Consider the following 22,964-nt stretch of genomic DNA (forward strand, 5'->3'; position numbering starts at 1 on the left):
TCTTATACCTGCATTAAGGAGGCATTTAAACCGACATATAGCCACACCCGAGCAATTACAAACGCTTGTGAAGCCATGTGTCCCAAACATTATGGTGCCCTGAAATACACACAGCTGTAATTTCTACATAGTGAAACCAAAATGTATAAAAGTACTCTTTAATAAAATCTGACAATGTGTACTTTAACCACATGTGATATTTTTTATTACAAATCTCAAATTGTGGAGTACAGAGGCAAATAAATAATTGATGGGTCTTTGTCCCAAACATTATGGAGGGCATTGTATATTCCTTTCAGTGAACAACAGCATTCCTCACTTTGACAAATACAATAAAACTGTACAAATAAATAACTCCAATGGTTCCTTATTTTGTCTTTGTGAATTTTTATGAACAAATCGCGTTTCACATCAGAGGAAAATGTTTCTTACAAAAGTATCTTGAAAGCAGATTTGCTATTATATTAATGTTACCATCTGCAATTTCTCCTCCATGCTCAAAAGTATTAATGTTTATGTTTTTTACATTACATCTTAGTTTACAGAATGTTAAACATATTCATAAACATCAATAATTTAGTCATCTCCCGTTAGGAAATAATAAAACTGGCAGAAAATTTAAGTTATCCCAGAACTCCATTTGACCATACGAACTGATAGCACAAATATAGTTAAATTATGATAAATGATCAATTAGCAATTGCACGTGTGGTTCGAAGTGACTATGGCTGTGAATAGTTATTTAAGCATACATAACCTTTGAGAAAAATAGAAGAATTAAGTTACTTTGAACATTTCATCAAAGGTTTTAACAAGAACACAATTGTTTTTTAGGATGAGATACTGTTAAAATAGCTAATGAATTACATTCTGCTGGCTTGGTTATGAAATGCAGATGCAAATGTTGACGAGGGAGGGAACCAATTGAAAGGTCCAATTTCACAAACATGTTTCAGGTGTTATTACCTGCCATCCTATTAAAATCAAAAGGGAAGTTATTTCAGAGGAATTGTGAAACATAGTTAATTCTGAATTTTCAGGATGAAAAACTTGACATTTACTGAGGAACTCATTGTTTTAGGTTTTTCTGGTAGTAAGACAGCACTGTGCAAAAGCCACCAGTCCTTCAAGCCGTGATGATATTTGAATTAGTAAGGAGAAGGGTATAAACAGATACATATAGGTTGGTTGCATTACAGAATAAGAACCCATGCTCCAGACACCTATGCAATAGTTTTCCGAGTACACCATATCAATCAACATTGTTGTTTTGAGCCATTCACCAAACATGCAAAACACTTCTATTTCCAACAGAGCAAGAAGGCCTTACTTTATATCCAATTTCTTTGTAACTTGGTTGTTCATTTGCATAATACAAAATAGTTTTAGCTTTGTATTTCAGATTTTATATTAAAACAACCCAGTTGCGGTGGTGCTTGAATTCAATTTGTTCATGCAGTGGTTAATCTTGCTTCAATCATGCAAAATAGAACCATTTCGGTTCAGTATCGTACTGCAATTTAACTAGCCTTTTGATCAATTTTGTGTTCGATGATTATAGGATGAACAGAGTGTTGCAGGCTATTAGTCTGTTAGGGCTGCACCGCTGTAAACAGAATTCGGTCTCCATCTATAACTAGTTTTATTTTCATGTTCATTTCATTGTTCAAATAAGCCTTGGAAATGACAAAATAATGTCTGATGCCTATGTTACATAATATTTAAGTAGGTCTTTTGCATGTTTTGAGAAATAGAAATTCCTGAAAAACCTAAATATTGCGAGTGATTAAATGTGAGAATTTACAATTTAAGAAAGTAAGCCTTAAATTGCAGATGATCGAATATTCCTTATATAAATCCATAATCACAACCAGATAACTTAAAATTATCTTTCCAGGTCCCTTGTTTCCTTTTATGAGTTGTAAGAGATTCCATTTCTATTTTCACAATCCTGAGATAAATTACTTTTCCATTTACTTTTGCATTGTTAGGCTTACTGCAAGGGTACAAAACCAAATGTTTAAAATATCATGGCATTGTTATCCATGTACAGACCTTCAAAAACGCAAAGCGGTGATAATATAGCATAAATATATTGGATTGTAAAACAACAGGTAAACACTTGTATTAGTGAATATAACAAAATAAACTGACAGTTATTTCACTTTGCTCTATCATTCAATTGACACAGCAAGAACCCAGTGTTGAAAGAAAGGAGTGAGGCATAAGTGGTAAACAAAATTCACTGCTGGCACTTCAGTTTTATACAAAAATGTAAATTTGGACAGAAACTAATAGTTAGAAGAGTGCTTGAGCAAACTAGGTAAAATAATTTGAGATGACAAGTTTCTAAGTGGAAAAGAGAAGTGTCATTAATACTGTAAGATCAAACATAGATGGCAAACTTTTCAAAGGCTAGAAATTATTACAAAAATTTGTAGTTAAAGAAATTGATTTCCAATTGCATAGAACTAAAACCTATATTCCCATAAATGTATAACAAATATTATCTCACAAATTATGTGTATGCATGTTTCTACAGGTGATTTAAGATTAATCTTTCCCACTCGAGTCATATCATATTAGGATTCAGAAGCAGCAATGAGTCAAAATGAAAACCAAAAAAAATCAAAAATTGAAAATATTATTGAAGTAAATGTCCTCCCAAAAGCTTCAGCAGCTCAATCCAAATGGCTGTGTGCAACAATTAAACAATACATTCAATTGCAGACGTCACATTTACATCACCTTTGAAGCATGAAATGTGTTTGTGTGCGAGTGAGAGAAGAGAAAGAGAGGAGAGACAGCAGAGAGAGAGAGAGAGGGGGGGGGCAGTGGCATGGGAAACCATAAAAATAAGCATTCACCATCAACAGTGAAACTTTATAAATAGAAAAATTCCAATAATGAGTATATATGTACAACTTAGAGCTACATACAAAAATGGAAAAGTAACCATTAGTACTCCTTAAAACAAACATACACCATGAAAAGTGAAGCATTTGTCTTCTTATAATATAAACTGTATGAATTCTATGAGTAAATATAGAAAATAAAACAGGAGTAGCAAGTATTTCTCTTCCTGTGCTCAGAAAATGTTATTATTTTCAGTGTGCACTAATCTTGCGCACTAGCTTTTCTATAATCAAATGCTTGTCATTAACTGAAACCCATTCTTAAGCATGTTCACAGAAGTATGATATAGGTGGTCATGTGTTAAGAATATCTATTTGATACTGCAGCTGCACTGCATAAATGAGAAGGCTAGGATTTCTGAATATTTTAGTAATTTTGAATTAGGAAGTGACCTATGCAGAGATCAATACACACTGTACTCTTTAAAGGGTGCAAAGCTATGTAACACATACCATGGTCATCGTAAATTTACTAGCCATTACATTTAACATCTTTGCAGAATAACTAAATAATTATAAATAGCGCATTTCGATGCTGAATTGATTATACCTGTACATAGGAACTGTGCACTTACATCAACAATGTAACTCAGGCTATCTTTAAATATTTATTACAGCTGTGTTTGGAAATGTTCTTTAAAAAAAAATAATCTGCAAAAATGAGATGCAAGTATGCAACCTAGTAATCCATAACTCACTGGCTCATTAAATTTTACTAAAATACAGAAACACAAGGTATCACATTTTCACTATTGATATATATAAACTAATATTTCAATTTATATCTAGATTAGAGCAATGAAACAACATTCTTTATGAATATGACTGTGGGTCAGGTTACAGTTACATTGTACCATTAAGAGATTCAGTTTAACAGTTCTGCATGCTTCTAAAGGGATTATATTTTCAGATTAATTATGCATGAACAAATACAATGCCATAATTTTCACTAAACCCCAATGGTTTAATTTAGAAGCAAAAATCACAGGAAAACTGTGAGTGTAATTGTAAGAGTCTGAAAGTGTTTCTTGTGCAGATATTGGGTGCAAAAAAAAAAAACTCCAAAGGAACAGTGCAACCACAAGCAGTATTAACACACCCCAAAATAAGCTCTTCAATTTTAAATTTAGATTAACACCTATGCATACGCAAGTTTCTTTTGAGTTTCAAAGTTGAAGTTTAGTGTAACTTTAAAATTGTATCTTCAAATGTACTTCTAATAGTTAATTATTGCAAAAATCAAAATATTTCCATCCATGCAGAACTGTTAATAAAGTAATTTTGTAGTTTCATTGAAATCCCTTAGCCCAGAACATAATCATGGTGATCCTTTTTGACATTATTTTCAGTATAGGTTTCTACAGTTGATCACATTCATACAACGTTCCTTCCGTATTACCAGTCAAGTGCAGAAAATTATGTCAGTGTTCAAGTAACAAAAGCCCAATTTAAGATGAAGATTCTGCTCAATCCTTTTGTTTGGGTGTTGCATCTTCTGAAGCTGTTTCACTATTTGTTCCTGCATCTCCGTTTAAAATGGCATCCAGAACTGGTTTCTGATCTGTGTTTTATCAAGAAAAATATTCAACATTAATATTGTATTCAAAAAAATCAAATGAGTGGTCATGTTGGCATGAAACATGCTTTATCAATTCTATGGACATATTAGCAGGAAGAATGAATTACCAATTCAGAATTGCGAGGTGAAAGAAATGAAATATTCGCTCAATGGTTCAAACTGCTGATGGGAGAATGTAATATTTCACACAGAAAATAAGATCACAAATAAGTAAACACTCAGCAGTGAGTTGCAAAGCTCAGGCTGCAACCTGCCCAGTACACTGAGCACAGGTTATTATTGCAGACTGGCAATGGCTGTTCAACCTGTGGCTAGCCCTTCCAGATTCTAAGGGCTCTCTCAGCCACCCTTACAGAAAGACAGCAGTTTCTCTTGAAACAGTCTCAGATCCCGGGTTTTAGTAAATAAACTAACAATAGCTGCAGATAAGGCTTTAAATGATAGAAGGTTGGCTTCTGGTGAAGGAAATTATTATTTTTTTAAAGGCAAAGTTGAAAACAATAATGAATTGTGCCACAATGACCAGTCAATCAAGAAAGGCTGTGTATACAAATGAAAAAAGTATATTCCTAATTATTCAAAGCAGGGAAGGTTAGTGCAAAGTCAAAACTGAAGGGTTTTATCTGAATGTATGCAACATTCTTAACAAGGCAAGTATATGGTGCAACAATGGAATATATATAATCAAACAAAATTATACCACACTAAAATGGGGCTATGGACTAAGGACTAATTTATGGATAAAAAGCAGAGACCAGGAATTGATATTTCCATTCAAAATCAGGAAGCTGTGACCAGTGAAAACAGAAGGTATTAGTATTAGGATCCCAGCTGTCCACACTCTATATCAATGATTCAGATGATGGGATCAAGTGCAACATATCAAACCCTACGGTGTAGGCTGATAGAAAGTTCCACCAGGTGTAAAATGGTACAAGATAAACTGCTGTAACAATTCAGCAGACCAGACAGACTACATTTGTCTGTTTCCCCACACAGATGCTGCCTGACTTGCTGAGTTCCTCCAGCAGTTTGTTTATTGCACAAGATTCCAGCATCTCCAATCTCTTGTGTCTACAGATGTAGAATGGTTAGGTGTACGACTTTGGACATAATAATTGGAAATAGAGAAAAATGTGGACAAACCTAAGCAGAAGAAATAGAGACACCAAGTATCTTTTAAAAAGTAAGAGTTTAAAAGTATAGGAAGGAACTGCAGCTGCTGGTTTAAACCAAAGATAGACGCAAAAAGCTGAAGTAACACAGCCGGTCAGATAGCACCTCTGGAGAAAAGGAATAGGTGACATTTCGGGTCGACACCCTTCTTCAGACTAGTCCAACTTTTTGTGCATATCTTCGAGAGTTTAAAAGTGTTGTTCCGGGAAAGTGCGTGAAGATGCACTGAGAATTAATAGATCCTTCAATCAATTAGGTTTGTTGGCTTTTATTTCAATTTAAATTAAACTAATTGAAATACCCAATGGGTTCATGCCCTAGCTCAAGGAGCTGAGAGCACAATCGAATGCTGAGCAAGTGCCACCTTTTAGGTAAACTCTTGACACTTAGCTTTTAGGATTAGAAAAAAAACTTGAACAAAAAGAGATTAAAGGAGACTTCCATGTTCTTGGTCAATACATATTTATTTTCTAAACTCATAAAATTTGCTTCATTGCAGTTTGGATGTTGCCTTTCTCTAAACAGGTGACAACAATGGATAAGACCACAGCCACGTCCACTTTCAATCTTTTACCTGCTAGCGGTTTGGCATCCCCACTTCCATCATTTCTGCCAACAGCTGCATTTCTGCTTTCCTCCAACTCATCAAGATACAAACGATAACGATGCCCAGTCTCATCTTCATAATCCACATTTTCATCATCAGAGTCTATCTCCGGAGCAACATATACCACCTCAAACTCAATCTCTCCTCTCTTGAAAATAAACAAAATTGTGATTGTTTTAGTCCTTGTTGTAGTTGTTTAGCAATTGTTAAAACAATTCTATATCATGAGAAAAAAAAGAACAAAATTACAGTTGATGTTGAATTAAAATTGTAACATGCTGGAAATATTCAGTCTACTGAATAAAAAATTGTAGAATTATACTTTAAGACAATCTCACTAAGAAACATCTATTTTCTGAAAGAGTATTAAAATATGTTCACTCATATTTCGTTCATATTTAATTTCTATCTTTAGAACAAAACTGAACTAAAAAAAAACAGAAAAATATAAATGTATAACTTCTATTTTGTAAAAAAATTTAATTACAGAAATACTGAACCACTGAATATTTTTATGTTCACAAAATTTAAACAGTTTAATTTTTTTTAAATATTCACTAAAACATGTAATACATTTCTTTTAACACATTTATAAATATGAAGGGACTAAATTTGAAAGTCACAAAAACAGGCAAAGGAATCAGTTTGTAATAACCAGTCAACCTTGGGCTGCCTACTAATTTTATGGATCATCGTTTGCAGTTAGAGAAGGTTTGATATTTGAACACAATTTCCTCTCACCTACGCAACAAACTCTGAATCTGGATTCACACCAACATTACTGGATGCTCCACACTTACAGACCAAACACTTGATTGAAGTTACAAGCCCACATCTCTTGACACATAAACTTTGCCTGCCATTTACAACAGGCATTCCATCTGAATGTGTCCCAATATACTCCATTACATTCTTCATGTTCTTAAAATGGCACATAATCATAGCCAGCAGTAATTTATTGACAGGGAACATCCACAACCTTAACGAAGTAACTGGTGCTGATCACATATCCAATGGTAGCACTGAAACAAAAGAAGATTCTCCTTCTCATATCCCACTATCTCAGACCAGAATCTTCTTTCCACATTTATCGCAGTCGCTGCCTCAAAAAGGCTGGCAGTATCATCAAAGACCCTCACCATCCTGGCCACACACTCATCTCCCTGCTACCTTCAGGTAGAAGGTACAGGAGCCTGAAGACTGCAACAACCAGGTTCAGGAATAGCTACTTCCCCTCAGCCGTCAGGCTATTAAACCTGGCTCGGACAAAACTCTGATTATTAGCAACCACTTTCTGTTATTTGCACTACCAGTTTATTTATTCATGTGTGTATATATTTATATCATGGTATATGGACACATTTATCTGTTTTGTAGTAAATGCCTACTATTTTCTGTGTGCTTAAGCAAAGCAAGAATTTCATTGTCCTATACAGGGACAGATGACAATAAACTCACTTGAACTTGAACATTCAAGTATTGTCTGATAAGTGGCCAGTAAAGTTCACATAAAAAAACAAGCATCATGGGTGGATAATTAAAACTTCTTTTGTGAGAAGTAACAAGCTGTGCAACTGAAGTGCTGGGTAATGATTATCTCTAGCAAGGTAGGCTGATAGCAAGGTAGCAAGGTAAGAAATCGTACAAGAGAGAAGTCTATGAATTGGCTGGCTTTTTAGAAACAATTCCGCTTCCATGAAGGGAAATTAAAGCAACCACAAAATTTAGTTGGAATAAAAGTAGAAAATTGAAAATATGCTATAAGCAAATTGAAACGGTGAAGAAATAAGATACATTTACATTTCAATATATAGAATAAATTCAAACTCAAAATGTCAACATGCATAAGCATTGTTTTGATGACCATGTATACACATCTATATCACATTGGTCTATTTGATTACCTGCTGGGAGAGGATTGTAACAGCTTCTTTGTGCTTTGCATCTCTTAAATTTATTCCATTAACAGCTAGTATGGCATCTCCAACATGAAGGCCACCACATCGTTCAGCAGGCTGGCCTGGATGGATTTCTGATATTAAAATTGGGACTCCATGCTCCTTGCCACCCTATATTACAATTCAGTAATTCATTTTTAGTCGGCATCTAGAATTGTTAATGTCTAAACATGTTACTCAAGAATATGTTTTGGAATTGTGTCAGTTATAAACACTTTATCATATATCACCTATAAATAATGTTTTTTAATGTTTTTCTGCATTTTTTTAGAACAGCCAGACCATTAATCTGCCATATAAAATTATCACAGTGCAACAATTAGATACCACTTAAAAAAAGACAAAACATTTCCACCACAATCCAGCAACATTATGAAGTGAGTTTTAAGACTCTTTAATAATTGTTTTATTATCAGAATGGCATTTCTTCAAACATAATATTGTGAATCTCCTAGATTGTAGATGTGACCCTCCTTAGAAGAATTATGCACCGTTCTGGTCGCTACATTATAGGAAGGGTCTGTTGTGTTGGGAGAGAGTGCAAAAAAAATCCACCTGGATTTGATATAGGGAGAGGTTGAGTTTCTTTTGCCCGGATTGATGAAAGCTGGAAGGTGACCTGATAGAGGCATATAAAATAATAAGAGGCATAGATAGATAGAATCTACTTGCAAGGGAAGCGGTGACAAAATTGAGAAGGCACCGACCGGTTTGAGGAGAGAAGGAGTTTAGTAAGGGATTTGCAGGGAAAGGTTTTTTGGTTTTTTTACACAAAGAGTTTTTGGTATTGGTACAAAGAGTTCCAATGTAAAGCACTTTGGTCAACGAGAGTTGTTTTTTAAATGTGCTATAGAAATAAAAGTGACTTGACTTAACTTGACTTGGTATCTGGAACTGCTTGCCAGAGGAGGTGATGAAGTCAGACAAAATCACCACATTTAAGACACATTTAGACAGGTACTTAAATATATCAGACATAGAAATATATGAACCTAATATGGATTAGTGTAGATTGGCAAAAGGTGAGCACTCGCATAGTGATCTGAAGGGCCAATTTCTGTGCTGTACAACTCTATTACTCCGCAACTAGATCGTCCTCATTTGGGAAATGGAATGATGTTACAGTTTCTCTATTAACCTGCACAAACAAATCTCAATGCATACATATTTTTGTAAATATTACCAAAGCTTCGAGAGTTTGTCCATAGCAGCGATTTATCTACACTTGGGATCAGAGAATCCGTACAATATTTTCCAATCTGTATGTATAAGGTACTCGACAAAATGCCAATTATTCCAACTAAACTCGTTTAACTCTTCACTACAACCTTTGGCTCTTGGCTGATATTAGAATTGGGACTCCATGCCTAGTTTCTATTTTGAAGTGCAAAACCTCTAGCATCCTTCACTATTCAACAATCTTCGCAAGTTTCACATTCTTCCTATAATCAAAGTGATCAACTCTAAGTTGTACAAATCCTTGTACATCCTCGGCATGTTTACTTCACCTGTGCACACCTTCGATTTTTCAGATACAAATTCATTTGTTTAGATTAGATTAGATTAGATTAGATTCCTTTATTTGTCGTTCAGACCGAAAGGTCTGAATGACAAATAAAGGAATCTAATCTAATCTTCTTTGCCTGCAGTTTCGTTGCCTGCAGTCATACATATAATAATAAACAACAAAACACACAATAAACACAAATTAACATCCACCACAGTGAGTTCACCAGGCACCTCCTCACTGTGATGGAAGCAAAAGTCTTAAAGTCACTGTCTCTTCCCCTCCTTATTCACCCTCTGCGTTGAGGCGATCCAGCCCTCCGATGTTGTTACCCCACCGGGCGATGGTGATTCAGTCCCGCGGCTCAACCGAGCTCCGCGGCCCGGGGTGGTCGCAGCTGCCGAGATGTCGCCCTCCAGTCCAGTGGACGGAGCTGTTGCCGCGGGAGCTCCGTAAAAACAGGGCACCAGCCTGTGACCTGCGAGCTCCCGACGATGTCATCCACTGGCCCGCGGCCGAGCCCCGGTTTCAGGGCGCCGCCGCCGGAACGCCGCCTCAGCCACCGGAGCACCGCCTCAGCCACCGGAACGCCGCCTCAGCCACCGGAACGCCGCCTCAGCCACCGGAACGCCGCCTCAGCCACCGGAGCACCGCCTCGAGTCGGGCCGCCCTCACTAGAGCACCGTCTCAGCCCGAGTCGTGCTGCTGCCACCGGAACGCCGCAATGTTCTTCCCATCTCATAATTTATATTTACAGTAGCTACTATGAAATTGTGGATTCCATCCTCTAACTCCCTCACCTCAATGCCATTCTGCATTTAAATGGCGGCCGGGAAGATGCAACGAGAAAGGGGAGATGCAACGAGACCTGGGTGTCATGGTACACCAGTCATTGAAAGTAGGCATGTAGGTGCAGCAGGCAGTGAAGAAAGCGAATGGTATGTTAGCATTCATAGCAAAAGGATTTGAGTATAGGAGCAGGGAGGTTCTACTGCAGTTGTACAGGGTCTTGGTGAGACCACACCTGGAGTATTGCGTACAGTTTTGGTCTCCTAATCTGAGGAAAGACATTCTTGCCATAGAGGGAGTACAGAGAAGGTTCACCAGACTGATTCCTGGGATGTCAGGACTTTCATATGAAGAAAGACTGGATAGACTTGGCTTGTACTCGCTAGAATTTAGAAGATTGAGGGGGGATCTTATAGAAACTTACAAAATTCTTAAGGGGTTGGACAGGCTAGATGCAGGAAGATTGTTCCCGATGTTGGGGAAGTCCAGAACAAGGAGTCACAGTTTAAGGATAAGGGGGAAGTCTTTTAGGACCGAGATGAGAAAAACATTTTTCACACAGAGTGTGGTGAATCTGTGGCATTCTCTGCCACAGAAGGTAGTTGAGGCCATATTTGGCTATATTTAAGAGAGAGTTAGATGCGGCCCTTGTGGCTAAAGGGATTAGGGGGTATGGAGAGAAGGCAGGTACAGGATACTGAGTTGGATGATCAGCCATGATCATATTGAATGGCGGTGCAGGCTCGAAGGGCCGAATGGCCTACTCCTGCACCTATTTTCTATGTTTTTAAATGTTCTTCTAATGCACTTGCCTCTGCTATCTCCCCACTGTCTCATTTTGTTCAATGGTAAGATATATTTTAATAGACTGTAGACTAATAAATTATAGCTATGGTTGGTAATAATATTGTTCCAAGTGATGTCAACCATGCAGAGCTGCCAACATTTATTTGTTCTATTAAGATTTTTTTTACAAACTTTCCTTTTAAATCTGGCAGAAGATGCACCAGCTCTGAAATGCACATTAAATGTTAATGCAATATAGAGCCCTGGTGCATTCTGTTCACAACCTGGAATAGTTGTGAACAATCGGAGGGGGTGCTGCACTGCAGCAACCTCTACCTACAGCCTGTCTATTATTTCAACCTTTTTTTTATTTTTAGTTAGTCTAAAGTTTTGTGTTGGGGGAAACTTTAACTTTTCTATGTGGGGGAGGGGGGCAGGGTAAGGGGGAAACCGTTTCCCAGTCTCTTCCTGGCGGGGACGCGACTATTTCTCCGAGTAGCGTCCTCGCCCCCCACCTCGCGGCCTACCAGCTAGATCGGAGCGGCCTTTCCTGCCGGGGACCGGGAACCGGACCAGGGCTGCTACAGCGGCGGCGCAGCGCTGGAGTCACCGCGGAGCGGGCGATGCCTACCTGGGTCGCCGTTTGGAGCTCCGGAGCGTTGGGCCGCTGCTGTAGCAGCCCTGTAACATCGTGGAGCTCTGGTGCGGAGAGCTTCCAACGCGGGCGGCGCTGAACAACATCGTGGAGTCCTGGGGCGCCTTGCAGAGGGTCTACAGCAGCAGTCTCCACCCGGCGCGGCCTGCGGACTTTGGAAGCAGCCGACTCCGGTAGGAGGAGGCCGACTCTGGTGTCCACGCCGCTGAGGACGTCACGCAGCCCCGACATCGGACTTGTATCACCCCGGCAAGCGGTCCTGGACATCTGGCCGCCTGTAGCTGCAACTGCGGAGGGCTTGGGGAGGCCCTGACCACGGGGAACAGTGGAGGAAGAGACTGACTTTGGTGCCTTCCCACACAGTGGGAAACTTTGATTCTGCTGTGTGGGGATGTTTTATATTAAATTCTATAGTGTGTGTTCTTTATACCCTTTCTGGCTTAATCCCTCCCTTCACCACCTCCAGTTTAAATTCCAGTTGGAATATTTTGGAGGACCCAAGAACCAAGAACCAAGTAAAGCCTAAGAATTTTGACTTTGTGGGCATCGCCTCTTATAAAGTTTAAAGAACTTTCCTCATCAACGTAGCTCAAGCTGTGGATAATAAAATTTAGGATAAATATGAGGTTTATCCATTAACAGATCCATGGATAGTCTTTCACAAACCTTCAGCCTATGATACTTCGTCAAGATACAATAGTTATACCGGAAATAGAAACCAAATTACCTGCGTCATAACTTAGATTTCCAGGATTTGAGACGAAAGGTGATAATTGGACATTAAAGTTATAGGCAATTAACTTTACACCTTGCAACAATTAATGCTAGTCACCACTATAAGAATTAAAAAAAATATATTAACATTAAACTAAATTCTGAGCGTTATATGGTACAACTCACACAGCCTGCAAATAGTTAAAGATCAGGATATGCCACATCATTTTTCATTCATTGAAATTAAATAAAATTAATCATTACCACAAATATAAAAAAAGAAGCTTCTATACTGAGCTGTAATGGAAACATAAATCCCCTCTAGATCCATGTCAATGTTTACATTACTACAACCACATATACCCAATTAAGTGTTAAGGTAGACTCACTGTAATTGATATACCAAGACCTTCATGATCCTCTTTAACCAAGAGTACCTTCCGAATTGGTCCAACCCCTTGGGTCTTCCGAATGATATCTGGATCCTATTTCAGGAAGAAAAAAAAGATCAATAAGTTGTGAATGTGAAAAGAAAAATCTTCATGATTTTAAAATCTTATAAAGTTGTGCAATTGATAAAATAATCTTATTTCTTATTTTGTAAATTAATATTCCTATCCTTGTTTAACATGTGATGTGCTCAAATTAGCAAAAAAATGTTTTAAGGCAACAGCGTAGATAATTCTCTAATTGTCAGTTAATGGAACTTTAAGCATTAGAAAGTAAAACAGAGTTAATCAGTCAGAACAAAGATCCTTCATTAGTACTCTGGTGAAGGGTCTTCAACCTGAAATGCATGAACTCCCTGGTTACAGGCATTGCATACAACATTGCATAATCCTCTGACATTTTCGCTACTTCCAACGGGTTCCCACCACTAGTCACATCTTCTAATCTCCACCCCTTTCCGCCTTCCGCAGAGACCATTCCCTCCACAACTTCCTGGTTATATCATCCCTTCCTACCCAAACCACCCCCTCCCTGGATACCTTCCCCAGCAACCGCAGGAGATGTAACATCTGTCCCTATACTTCCTCCCTCGACTCTGTCCAGGAACCCCAACAGTCCTTTCAGTTTAGGAAGAGGTTCACTGGCACCTCCCTCAAACCTCATCTACTGTATCCGTTGTTCAAGATGTGGACCCTTATACATCGGCGAAACCAAACGTAAACTGGGCGATAATTTCGCTGAACACCTTCACTCAGTCTGCTCGGACCTACCAGATCTCCCGGTTGCCAAACACTTTAATTCCCCTTCCCATTCCCATACTGACCTTTCTGTACTAGGCCACCTCCATTGTCAGAGTGAGGCTAAATGCAAATTAGAGGTACTGTATCTCATATTTCGCTTGGGCAGCTTACAACTCATTGGTATGAATATTGACTTCTCTAACTTCAAGTAACCCCTGCATTCCCTCTCTCTCCATCCCTCCCCCACCCAAGTCGCACCAGCTTCAAAGTCGTCTTGTTGAGTCTCATTGTCTGTACTCGTTCTCACCGAGCAAACAACTAACCATGGACTGTTTCCTTTATTATTGTTACTTTTTTTGCATATCTTTCATTCAGTTGTTCTATATCTCTCTACATCACCGCCTATATCTCTCGTTTCCCTTTCCCCTGACTCTCAGTCTAAAGAAGGGCCTCAACCCGAAATGTCACCTATTCCTTTTCTTCAGAGATGCTGTCTGACCTGCTGAGTTACTCCAGCATTTTGTGTCTATCTTCGGTTTAAACCAGTATCTGCAGTTTCTTTTTACACATGCTTGAACTGTTTCCATCTCTTTGTTTTTATTTCTAATTTCCAGTATTTGCAGTGTTTTCGATTTTTATTAAGAACAAAGGGTTCCTGTCAAATCTAATTTTGTTTCAAACAATGCCAAAGATGACTTAAGATCTCACATTTTTATAGTATCACTAAAATGAATGCTTTGATTTTGTAAAAAGTTAAAAGTATGCACAACCATGATCCAAATTTCAGAACTCAAATTATTCAAATATTCCAGCAATGAGAGTTCACAGAGGATCATTTATGTACGGCACTTTTTACTAATGTAACCTTCTTAAAATTCAACGTGGCTAAGCTAAGTTATGAATGTTTCCTCCAGGGTATGTTAGAAATTCTTGGTGAGTAGTCATGAGTACAAGCCTGGATTTGCAGCCTAAAGCTGTAATCATTAAATTCCTGATTACATCTAAAGTATGTGTGTAGTATAATGCTTAATATATGTTGTAACATTGCAGTTGGTCAATTTGAAATCAGTGAATTAAATGTTCATTATATATGATTGAAATTAAGTTTCTTCCATTCGTACCTGTGCTCCCCTCCATTCTCTAACAATCATTACTTGTCATTTAATCTCACCGATCATCAATTTTAACATACTTTCCTTTTGTTCTCTTCCATCCTTTCCTTTCTCTGAATCTCATAATCTATTTTTTCCCCATTTTTGATGAAATATCATTAACATTATAATTGGTCTTTTGCTCAGGGTTTCAATATCAAATATTACACAGCAGAGGTTTAAGGTGAGCGGGAGTGATTTTAAGGTTTGTGAAGCCAGCTTTTTTACCCAGAGAGTGTTAGGTTCCTGACACATGCTACCTAAGGGGTGATGGAAGCAGACCTGATAGTGACATGTTGAGGCATTTACACAGGCGCATGAACAGAAAAGGAATGGAGGGATATTGATTATGGCAGATAGGATTTGTTTAATTTATCACGTTCAGCACACACACATCATTTGCCAAAGAGGCTGTTTGCATGATGTACCATTTTATGTTCAATGATATATTACTTTTTTTTTAGAATTTCCAACATGACCTGTTTATATAACATTATGTATGTGCCAGTTGAGTGTAAATTTGAACATATATTATTTTCTGCTAAGTTTGCTGTGCTTTCAGCGGCCTTGAGCCATCTTATGAAAATTACAAAACAGCATCAGTATAAAATTAATTGAAATGGGAAAATTAGTCAAGATCTTACACTATTTCCTATATGTTCACAGCAGCTGTCATCCATCATATGCACAAACAACAAACAATTAAAATCTTTGAAGTAGCATTGGGAATGCTGGCAGATCAATGCTGGCATAATTTGAAAACACTTCTAGAGACATTTGCAAGATCATGAACTGAAATAATACTTCAACCTAGAGACTTGTTTCAATCTTGAGCTCTGGACCTCTTATTGAGTAATTCTAGAAGAATTTCATCACTTGCAAGGTTCTTACTAAAATAAACTAATATGAAAATAAACATTATCTTTAGTTAGAAGAGTGAAATTTGAAATTTTGTGTACATGTCCAGGTGGTATGGGCAGCGGTCGTTTAGGGTCGTTGCGTCCTCGACATGCCCTAATAACAGTTTTATGTCTGTGAAGATGTATTTCTGCTTCAAGTTGGTTCCAGAGTTTATCATGAGCAGGTCCTTTCATATCCCGACCCAAAAGCTGGATTTGTTGAACCCTGCATAAAACATATTAATTAACAAAACACAACGATTAAAAAAAACAAAAAACAAATGCTGCCCCCTACATGAAATACTTAAATCAGATTCAAAATCTTTTACAGCAGAACAATTTCATTGATCCTATTCCTGCTCTGTTATCTCCCTGTGACTTATTCTCTGACAAATCCTGGTCCTCACCTACAAAGCCCTCCACCATCTGGCCCCCCCATATCTCACTGACCTCCTCTCCCCCTACCAACCCTCACGGTCCCATAGATCCACATCAGCCGGTCTCCTCTCCATCCACAAATCCAACCTCCGCAGTTTTGGGGACAGAGCCTTCTCCAGGGCAGCTCCCAGGCTCTGGAACTCCCTCCCCCAACTGATCCGCAATTCCGTGTCCCTCACCATCTTCCAGTCCCGCCTCAAGACCCATCTCTTCACCTTAGCTCCACGTCCCCCTCCCTTTTCATCTGTGCTTGAATTGCCTCATATTGTGTTTTGAATTGAATTCTGTCTTTAATTTGTGTACTAGTCATGTCTCTACTATTTATTTACTCTACTATTGAATCCTCCTCCGCTCCTCTGTCATATGGGGTTCCACAGGGCTCAATTTTAGGGCCCATGCTTTTCTCACTGTACTTGCTTCCTCTGGGTTCCATTCTTAGAAAGCATGGCATCTCTTTTCACTGTTATGCTGATGATAGTCAACTATATATGCCGCTGAGGAAGGAAGATGCTTTTTCTGTCATATCACTTCTGTCATGTCTTGAGGACATTAAGTCCTGGATGGCCCTAAACTTTCTAGGATTTAATGAAAAGAAGACAGAGGTGATATTGTTTGGTCCCAATGGCTGCCGTGAACCTCCCCTTGTTGACTTGGGTCCCCTGGCACGGTATGTGAAGCCAACAGTTTTAAACCTGGGTTTTAGGATGGACAGTGATTTTAAATTAGATCATCAAATAGGCGCGGTGGTAAAGTCCAGCTTCTTTCACTTAAGGCAGCTGGCAAAGGTGAAGCCCATTCTTGAGCGGCAGCATTTTGAAACAGTAATCCATGCCTTTATTACATCTAGGCTGGATTACTGTAACGCACTCTATTTTGGAGTTGCTCGATCTTCACTGGCTTGTCTCCAGTTGGTTCAAAATGCTGCTGCTCGCCTTTTGACTGGAACTCGAAAGAGGGAGCACATAACGCCAATTCTGGCCTCCCTCCACTGGCTCCCAGTGTACTTTCGAGTTCATTTTTAAATTATTTTATTTGTTTTTAAATCCTTAAATGGGCTCGCCCCGCCTTACCTCTCTGAGCTGCTTCATCCATACGCTCCTGCCCGGTGCCTCAGGTCAGCTGATCAGCTGCTCCTGGAGGTACCGAGGTCTAAGCGGAAGCTCAGAGGGGATAGAGCCTTCTCTGTTGCTGCTCCAGCACTCTGGAACACTCTGCCGTTGCACATCAGACAGGCCCCCTCACTGTCCATCTTCAAAACCAGTATTAAAACACATTTATATTCCTTGGCTTTTGACCCTGCTTGAGACTTTGCTCCTGTTTTAGTGCTTTTAATGTTTTTAATTTTATTGTTTTTATTCTTTCTTTTAATGTTTTTATTGTCGTGTAATAATTTCTTGTCCATGACTAGTCATGTACAGCACTTTGTGGCAACAGTGGTTGTTTTTAAAGTGCTCTATAAATAAAGTTATTATTATTATTATTATTATTATTATTATTTCATTCCGCTTACATGTTTTTCCTCTACTTGCTAAATTTTTGTAAGGTGTCCTTGAGACTCTTGAAAGGCGCCCATTAATAAAATTTATTATTATTATTATTATTATATTTATTAGGTGAAAGAATAATTTACAATTGTTAATTAAACGACCAGTACATCTTTTGGACGTTGGACAAAACCAGAAGAGCTGGAAAAATCCCATGCACTTACAGACATTGCCGAAGGACCCTGAGCTGCAAGGCAACACTATTACCTGCTATGTCATTGTGCTGCCCATGACATAGCAGAAATAGTGAAAATACAGAGTGAAATTCTAAACGTTTAAAAGTGAACTATTCAACAGAAAAGTTCTTATTTTTCCCATTATAAGCAAATTATTATAGATTTTTTCAAAAGTTCTGTTAAGTTGCCCCATGTCTAACATTCACTATAAACTCTGAAATTTACCAGATGGATCTATGTAGAATTGTAATTATGGTAATTGCGTTAAACTGAAATTCTTAGGTTTATCAAGTGTCGAAATTTTGGCAGTGCTTTTATTTTGCTGGAAACATTGCAAGAATCGTTAATTATGACCCATTGCTTACCTGCCTGCTAGCTCTTTATCCAGATACTTAGCTGCTAGCCTCGCACCATATACTTCAGCTTGTAGAACTGCTATATGTCGTCGCAGGGCTTCATTCTCTTTTCTCAGTAGTTTTACTTCAGCTTCCAATTTAGCTTCCTTCACTTTTTCTTTTTTATTGGCTTCTAATTCTTTCTCCTTCCAGAAAAAAAAAATACACATTGTTTACGGATACATGTAATTTGTCTCATAAAAACAAAAGTCCCATACAGTGATAAGCAATGCCAAGCCCACAATGTCCCAACACCAAACAATATCAAGGCCAAAATTTGAAGAAGGATTGGAATAACGGGTGCAATATGGTGAGAGAGCCCCAGTACTAACAGCAGTGTACTGTTTGAATGATTCAAAGAATAAGAATGATGGTATCCCAAGAAACTACCACAGCATAATATTTACATAATGTTTACCTATTAACATATTCTGTTGTGCTACAGCAAGTAAGAATGTCATTGTCCCATCCTGGACATATGACAATAAAACACTTGACTCTTGACTAACGCAAGACATGGTTTCAAACTTGAAAACATAATATAGCAAAAGAAAGCAAGGAACAAGGAAATGTTATTTTATCTATCTTCCCTGTAATGCAATAAGAAGCTTTTTAATATTTAACTTGCAGATACAAATAATATATTTTAAATTAAAGCAAGGGTAGATAAAATATATACTTTAGTTTGCTTCACGGTGCAATACTCCTAATGGCTCAAAGTTTATTTACTATAATGATCCAGTACATGAAGTTCTTAAAACAAAAAAATATTCATAACACTTGGAAATATTTAATGATTGACTTTGTTCTGAGAAATTACAAAAATTATAAAATATATAGACATTGTTGTGCAACTTTCTAGATGCCTGCTTTGTAAAATCCTGAGCTTTGCTTTCCTAATAGACATGTATCTTGATTAAAACGTCCTGTAAAAATAACACAATACTAAAAAAAACACCAACGTAAAATACTCAACAACTTAAAAATTATAGAAACAGTGAACTAACTTACATTGAACTAATGTTGTTGAGGCCTAGTTTATTAACCAAAGGAAACACTATTCACTAACAGACAATCCTCCACTGCAGTTGTAAAATAATTCCAGCGTGATTTATACTGAAGTGCAAAGCTAATGGAAGGCAGCAACATTTGCCACAAACTCCACAAAACAAAACCACACTAGTGTACTCACTTACCATCTCATCCACTGAAAGGACAGACTTGGGACAGGAAAGAAAAAGTTAGGAAGTTAGCAGCCATTTAAATACAGAAAATAGTTAAGAAAGATTCATTCATTGTAAAAAAATTAAAGTCAATGAATTTTGTGCAACAGCACCATTCATATATTAATGGCTATCTCACTGTACAGCGTAGCTATTTCAGTGAAAGGAACAGCATTTTAGATTAAAACAATCCATATATCTAAAAAGGTGCATATGGGCAACCAATGTGTGTACAGTACATGAGCATAACCAGTGGGATTCCACAAAGGTCAGTACCGAATCCTAAATGGAAGGTACATGACAAATAAGTTTCTGGTCGTTAGAAACATTTGTTATGTGGTTGTCAGTGAAGAGGGAAGCATAATACTGTACCAAGAAATAGATGGTCTGGTCAGTTCAGTAAATTAAATTACAACCTGGGAAGAATACAGAAATGCATTTGGGGAGGTACAACAATAAAATTAATTAGAAAAAAAGGAAAAGTAACAAGTTTTGTGGAAGATCAATCAGACCTTGAAACATACACCCACAGGTCCTCAAACACGAACGGAGAGATTGATAGTTAAAAAGATGTATGGGATGCTGAACCACAGAATATAACAGGAAAGTTACATAAAAACTCTAGTCAACAATAGTTAAACCACAATTTCAGTATAGCATATAGTCTACTCACTGCCATTTAGAAAAGTTATATTATACTCTAAAGGGTCGAGGAATGTTTTATGATAATTGTGCAGAAATAGAAACTATAGCTCTGAAAAAAGATTGAAAAAGTTCAAATTGGTTTTTTTTGCATGTGGGCAGGCTGGGAGGAAACATAACATGTGTATACAATTATAAAGGATCTAGATAAAGTCAATAGGAAGCATCTATTTCCTGTAAAATAGGTCAAAAACTAGGGAAATGGGTATAAGGTAATAGGTTTGGTGGAGAGAGGAAGGAATTGATTTTCACCTAGAGAGTGGCAGGATTGTGGAACTCACTGTCTGAAATGATGATAGTAGAAGTAAATCCTCATTACTTGTGTGTTGAACAGCAATGACCAACAAGGCTATGAATCTTATGTTGGAAATTGGGATTAGGCCTTTTTCTTGATTACCAGTTATATAAATAAATTGAATAGTTCCTCTCTTTGTACGTTCTTTATGAAATATGGAAATAGTTTGCACAAAACAGCCCACAGGATTATGAAACTAATAATATTTTATGCAAAGTAGACAAATTAGAAATTAATTTAATTTTGTTTTAATGATAACATACCAGCTTAGCCTTGATTGAGCTAGAGTCAACATTTTGCCCAGTCTTGGCATGCAACTGCAGTTGGACAGCATGAAGCTGCAGAAGCTGATCATGCACTTCCTTTTCTAACACAACCTTCTCAGCCTGAGTGTCAATTAGTTCCGACTTCAGGTCCAGAAGCTGAGCCTACAGGACAAATACAAATAAATTATTAGTAACTGAAACCATTGTAATATTTCTAAAGATCACATCTTCATTTTATACAGAATAGCATTTTAGGGTTTAATATAATATATTTACAATACAGGTGCACAACCTTTTATCCGAAAGCCTTGGGACCAGACACTTTTCGTAATTCAGAATTTGTCGGTCTTCGGAATGGAAATTTTTTAGCGTAGATTTTAATGGCTGGCTCAGTGGTAGAGTGCTCGGCTCATATCCGCAAGGTCGCGAGTTTGCGCCTTGATCCTGGCAGTTACTCAATCGCGAGTTTGAGTCTTCAATGTCGTTTTTTCTTGCAGAATAAATGTTTGTATGAAATACAGTGTAGGAGAAGTGTACTGACTGTGTGGGCAGAACTTTGGAAGTGATTGCCCACCAGTCTAAAAAGCCGCTGTGTCTCCCTGTCCCTGGGATAGCAGGGGGCGATCAAACAGCACAATACCCCCCTCCCCCTCCAACTCCAGAGGAATCCGCTCCCCGATGGGCCGCTACCAAAGATCATAGAGGAGCTCCTCTATGATCTTTGGCCGCTACAGCGACAAGTGGCAGTTCGCCCACAGCCCGAGCTGCGCCCCCTCATCCGCCACCCCAAGAACAAGACGTACCTTGCACACCATCAGCTTCTGCCCCTACGTGTTCCTCTGGAGTTGGAGCGGGGCTGGGCTGGAGTTGCTGCTGGCTGTGGGTCTCTGGGATCTCCGTGCTTGCTGGGGGTCGGTGGGCGGCGGTGGGAGCTGTGGAGCCTGTGGACCTACCTCCGTGGAGCTAGCCAGCTTCGGAGCGTGGAGAGCTGCGGGGGCGAGCTGCTGCGACCCGACTCCGGTGGATGGTGACACCGGGAGCTCGCGGGTCTCCGGTGGGAGACTGCTTTGCGGGGCACCGGCAGCGGCGACTTCTCCCGCCCGAATTACGGGGTTGAGAGCAAACATCATAGAGGTTGAGAGTGACCTGGAGGGGGGCCTTACAACGCCCGGCGCGGCTGTAAATTGCCGCGGACTTGCTAGCGCCCGCCGGGGGCTCCAACATCAAGACCGGGGCAGGGCCCTACATCTCCCGGCGTGGCTTTGAGTGGCCGCTCCCCGATGGGCCCCTACGACGCCCCGAGCTGCGCCCCGTCATCCGCAACCCAGGTTCCTCTGTAGTTGGAGTGGGGCTGGGCTGGGCTGCTGTTGGCTGTGGGTCTCTGGGATCTCCGTGCTTGCGGTGGGCCTGGTGGTCGGTGTCCAATTGGTCCTGGCACGGTCCTGCTGCAATCGCCGACGTGAAGACAGTGCAAAGCCCCCGCGCCGGTGCAATGGGCGGGGAGCTGGAGAGGGGAGGGAAGGGGTCACACACATGGCCGGGAAGCAGAGGGGTGTAGGTGGGGTGAAACTGAAGGGAGCGACAATCTGCTGCTGCTGCCTGCCCCGCTGAGTTAAAAAGTTCCCACGCAAGACTCACGATACACTGTATATCGTGAGTCTACCGTGGGAACTTTTTAACTCAGCGGGCAGGCAGCAGCATATTGTCAATTATTAACCCTTCCGCGCAATATACCCTCATCTTCTCTTTTATGAATGGGGATTTAGTTCCCCTTTCTTCGAGGACCGACCGGAGGTTCCGCTGTCACCTCTGCGGGCCGCCCTCGGTGAACGTTTTCAAGGACCTTTCTTCAAGGACCGAAAAAATGGCCGCTATTCGGAGGTTTTCGTTATTTGGATCTTCGGATAAAAGGTTGTGCACCTGTACTTTATTCTACCAGTACCGGAGCGTGGTGACTCTTTGTGTGCTGCTCCCAGAGGGGGAAGAACAATCACCCAAT

General features: G+C 39.2%; 1 protein-coding gene across 2 annotated transcripts in view; it reads right to left on the reverse strand.

Annotated features, from left to right (window-relative positions):
* Positions 1-371: 371 nt before the first annotated feature.
* Positions 372-22,964, reverse strand: part of gopc (golgi associated PDZ and coiled-coil motif containing) — a 37,586-nt gene continuing 14,993 nt past the window's right edge. The window contains exons 2-9 of one of the 2 annotated variants that reach the window (XM_033021162.1): positions 20,963-21,127; positions 19,676-19,699; positions 18,450-18,625; positions 15,987-16,152; positions 13,076-13,171; positions 8,182-8,346; positions 6,245-6,425; positions 372-4,476 (exon numbers count right to left, since the gene is read on the reverse strand). In XM_033021162.1, the coding sequence (XP_032877053.1) occupies positions 4,382-4,476; positions 6,245-6,425; positions 8,182-8,346; positions 13,076-13,171; positions 15,987-16,152; positions 18,450-18,625; positions 19,676-19,699; positions 20,963-21,127 (1,068 nt within the window). In that variant the 3' untranslated portion in view covers positions 372-4,381. The remainder of the gene's footprint in view (positions 4,477-6,244; positions 6,426-8,181; positions 8,347-13,075; positions 13,172-15,986; positions 16,153-18,449; positions 18,626-19,675; positions 19,700-20,962; positions 21,128-22,964) is intronic. The other variant, XM_033021163.1, reaches the window with a different exon arrangement.

Source organism: Amblyraja radiata, chromosome 5 (genome assembly GCF_010909765.2).
Source record: "Amblyraja radiata isolate CabotCenter1 chromosome 5, sAmbRad1.1.pri, whole genome shotgun sequence".
NCBI lineage: Eukaryota > Metazoa > Chordata > Chondrichthyes > Rajiformes > Rajidae > Amblyraja > Amblyraja radiata.